At 40.8% G+C, this 4,139-nt stretch overlaps 1 protein-coding gene across 1 annotated transcript; it reads left to right on the top strand.

Moving 5' to 3' along the window:
* Positions 1–780: 780 nt before the first annotated feature.
* LOC130974776 (uncharacterized) lies at positions 781–2,209 on the top strand. The gene is made up of 3 exons (XM_057899629.1): positions 781–906; positions 1,438–1,623; positions 1,724–2,209. Exons 1-3 carry the CDS (start codon positions 781–783, stop codon positions 2,207–2,209), a joined length of 798 nt encoding a protein of 265 aa, XP_057755612.1.
* Positions 2,210–4,139: the final 1,930 nt, after the last annotated feature.

Genomic DNA, 4,139 nt, shown 5'->3' with positions numbered 1-4,139 from the left:
CCTATCAGAACGGGCCGTTACAGTATGTGGGAGGAGAAACAACAGTGATAGAAGAGATTGATGGTGATCGGTGGTCCGTATTTGAAGCCTATGCAGAGCTAAAGCAGTTTGGTTATGTGGAGGAGAATATCTCTGCGTTGTGGTTCAAGGATCCTACACATGAAGACTTAGAGAAAAATTTGAAGTTGTTTAAAGGTGATGCAGATTTGATTGCCATGTGTAAAATAGCTGAGTTGAGAGATTATGTGGAGTTGTATGTTGTGTACAAGGTTGAGGAGGAAGACGTGTTTCCTGTTGCTGGCTACATTGATGTTGGGGGGATCATAGGATGGTTGATGAAAGTGAGGGACAAGAGTTGGTTGTGTATGGTGGAGAACAGGCTGGTTTGAACCAATCTGAACCAGGTGCTGATAACTCTGGGGCAGAGACTAGGAACAATGATGATGATATTAATCAAGAAGCTGAGTTGGGTAATTCTGGTGATAATGATAGTGTTGATTTAGAGTATAAACCATCTGAAGAAGAGGACGGCAGTGAAGATGATTTACACTTTACCGACAGTGAAGATGAGCTTGATCCTGATGTTAGTGGGTTTCAGGATGTTAATGTCATGAATGAAAAACATAGGGCAGTGAAAAAGAAGGGTGTCGCAACTGACAACTTTGAAGATGACGAGGGAGCAAACAGTGATGAGTTAGAAATCGATCACGAGGTTGGAACTGATGTGTCAGCTTTAGACCATCAGGGACTAGGTATCTAGTTCACAAGCATAAAAAAGACATGAATCAATACAAGTGGAAAGCGCGCACAGTGTATGCATCTCGGGAAGAGTTCAAGGACATTGTGACTGTATATGCTGTACAGACCGCTAGGGCAATCACATTTAGGAAGTGTGATCTGCAGAGGGTTAGGGCTATTTGTTCTAAAGAGTGTCCCTTTTGGCTCTATGCTACGAAAATTTGAGAAGAGGATACTTGGCAGCTTCGCAGCATGAATTTGACTCACACATGTACACAAGCACATAGGGTGGGGATTTTACACTCAAAATGACTTGGCAAGGCATTTAAGAAGAAGGTTGAATCAAATCCCAAGGTGAAGATAAAGGAGTTGGTTTCAAAAGCTCAAAAAAAGTGGAACTTGACTGTCACTAAATCAATGGCAACGAGGACCAAGCATATTGCACTAGATGAAATCTAGGAAACCTTCCGAGAGCAGTATAAGAGGATATATGATTATGGACATGAGCTCCTGCTGGCAAATCCAGGCTCCTTCGTTTGCATACAAGTGCAAAGGTCTCCTAATCTTGATAATGAAGCACAAGCCTCATCCATGACCAATTACTGCATCTTCTAAAGGATCTACGTGTGCTTGGAAGCATGCAAGCAGAGCTTCTAGCATTGCAGGTCCTTCATTGGTCTAGATGGCTATGTTTTGAAGACACCCCAGGGAGGAAAATTGCTCACTGCCATTGGTTGGAATCCGAATGACCAAATGCTGCCCATTGCATATGCGGTTGTAGAGGCCGAGACCAAGGACTCAGGGACTTGGTTCCTAAATCATCTTGCATCTGACATTGGGGCTGAGAAGATGGGAAGATCCACATTCATATCTGACCAGCAGAAAGTAAGCATGGTTCACCACATTTTACTTATGCACATTTACGTGGTGAATTACTACATTTCAAGTATCACTAACTGTATGCTCCTCAATTTCATGAGTGTAGGGTTTGTTGCCAGCATACGAGGATGTTATACCAGGAGTGGATAATCGATTTTGTGTGAGACACTTATACAGCAACTTCAGAAAAAGATTTCCAGGATTACAATTGAAGCAACTCATATGGAAGTGTGCTAAGGCAACTTACTGGAAGGATTGGGAGAGGTACATGGCCGAACTGAAAGCTATGAATCAGGAAGCTTTTTGGTACCTAAATGCTATCCCTCCTAGGTATTGGTCTAGATCTAGGTTCACCTATAATTCTAAAGTAGATACACTAGTTAACAATATGTCTGAGAGCTTTAATGCTGCCATAGTTGATGCTAGAGAGAAGCCTATAGTTACGATGTTAGAGGAGATCAGGGTTAAACTAATGACTAGGTGGGCAGAGAATAGGGATCTTGTTCAGAACTATTCAGGGACAATATTACCTAGGATTAGAATCAGGTTGGAGAGGAGGTCTAGATCTGCTAGACAATGGCGGCCATATTAGTCTGCAGCTCAGAAATATGAGGTTGTTAACGGATTAGACAAATTTGCTGTTGACTTAGGATCTTATGAGTGCTCATGTAGAAGGTGACAGATGAGTAGAATACCATGTGTCTATGCTATTAGTTACATCAAATTCAAGGAGCTTGGATTGGAACCTTATGTGGCCAACTATTATAAGAGAGAAGCTTACTTGAGGTGCTACGAGGCAGTCATACACCCATTAAATGGAGCTGATTTATGGGAGAGAACAGCACATCCTGATGTTATGCCGCCCCCTTATAGAAGGCCTAGTCACAGGCCAGTAAAAAAAACCAGCTGCTGAAGATGAAGAACAGAGCAGCCGCACTCACATGTCAAGGAAGGGGGAGAAATAAAGGTGCTCTATATGTGGTTCCGTTGGACATAATAAAAGCAGATGCCCTAAACCTATTGAGGATGAGGTATGTTAATTAATTTTTCTGGTTACTTGTCTGAGATTTGTTCATAAGCCTTATATTCATTTACGTTCACTGCAATTGTTTCTTAGGCCCAACATTCAAAGAAACTAAGCAAAAGCAAGCAGAAAAAGGGAAGCAACAAATCACAGCCTCCAACTGTTAAAGGAGAAAAGAAGACTGCATCTTCACAGCCTACTCCTAAATTCACTGTCAAGTGAAAAGCTGCTTCAGCAACACAGCCACCAACTTCAGCCTAGTCCAATTCTGCAACACAGCCAAAAAGGCCTAGAGGCAAGCCCAAGGGAACCACTAAGCCCAACTCTTCAGCCCAACATGATCCACAACCCAAGAGAATTACCAGCCCAATAAGTTCAATACCTTCTTCATTCTCATCACAACAAACTACCAGAACTCTTCCAGCATCTTAGGCAACCCTTGCCACAGCTTCAAGTCAACCCACTGGCCACTTTTCTGTCATACTTTCTGGAGGACCTCACGTTTTTCCAAAAAAACTTAAGTTAAAGGCAAAGTTACCTCCAAGAAAATGGGGATTGCTTTAGGAAAATGAAAAACTTAGCATCAAATTGTCATATTTCTATACTATGCATGTTGGTTTATTTTTACTTAAGTTTGTGCTAAGGTTCATGTAATGTCAGTATGGACTTGTTAGCTACTTTTTGTTGCTTATATTTTGCCTGTGTACTACTGACTATTGTACTGAATTATATTATTGTCTTGGACCAGCCAACCCTTTTATTTTTGAGTTTATTTTGAGTTAAGTTTCTTTTAAGGTTCTGGTAATGTGAAACACTATGTTTATTATGTATTCTGACATTTACCATGTTAATGACACTGTTATGGCATTGTTCAGTAATTGAACCTATGTATTTGCCAAGAATAAATTCTACTCTCATTTCATTCACCAACCATGCTACAAAATAGTCATTTATACATGTTGAAACAGATTCAACATAACAGATTCAGGAAACCCCCCTAATAGATAAACCCTTGCCCAATTTATCTACAACAACAGCAGCATACTCCTACATACTTTTCATACCAGGTTCAATGGAATTACACACTGTTACGGTGTCTTAGAAAAATTCTACAGTAGCAAATACACAAATCCGACCCACCCAAAAAATTCTAAAACAGCAACGACCTTTAGCTTCCACTCTGTCGCTTTCGTTCTTGATTTCAGCGTCGAAATCTTCTTCCTTATTCTAGCAATTTCTAAGTGTTTCACCTCTGTCACTAGATCTGTTTAACGAAAGAAGTTGTAGCCTTGTTGCACCTGCACATACCCACTGTGTTTACTCTCCATTCCATCACCCAAATGACCCAATTCAAAGAAAAAGAAAAAAACAAATCTCAAAGTAAATACAATCCCAAAATCTACGACCTGGGTTCTCCTTGGTCCCTGAGATTTGCAATACCGGCTTTTCACCATGGGAACAAAGTAGCAACCTACCATGTGACGAAGATCTGCTTCAA

The sequence above is a fragment of the Arachis stenosperma genome, chromosome 4 (assembly GCF_014773155.1).
Source record: "Arachis stenosperma cultivar V10309 chromosome 4, arast.V10309.gnm1.PFL2, whole genome shotgun sequence".
Taxonomy (NCBI): Eukaryota; Viridiplantae; Streptophyta; class Magnoliopsida; order Fabales; family Fabaceae; genus Arachis; species Arachis stenosperma.
The sequence above is the reverse complement of the archived record's forward strand: the minus strand, read 5'-3'. Positions and strand labels throughout refer to the sequence as shown.

Excerpts from the sequence above, each read along its gene's own strand:
- LOC130974776 (XM_057899629.1), top strand. The coding sequence starts at position 781 with ATGAATCAATACAAGTGGAAAGCGCGCACAGTGTATGCATCTCGGGAA. Across the intron at positions 907-1,437 it reads GGAAGTGTGATCTGCAGAGG|ACACCCCAGGGAGGAAAATT; the intron begins GTTAGGGCTATT and ends TATGTTTTGAAG. Across the intron at positions 1,624-1,723 it reads TCATATCTGACCAGCAGAAA|GGTTTGTTGCCAGCATACGA; the intron begins GTAAGCATGGTT and ends TCATGAGTGTAG.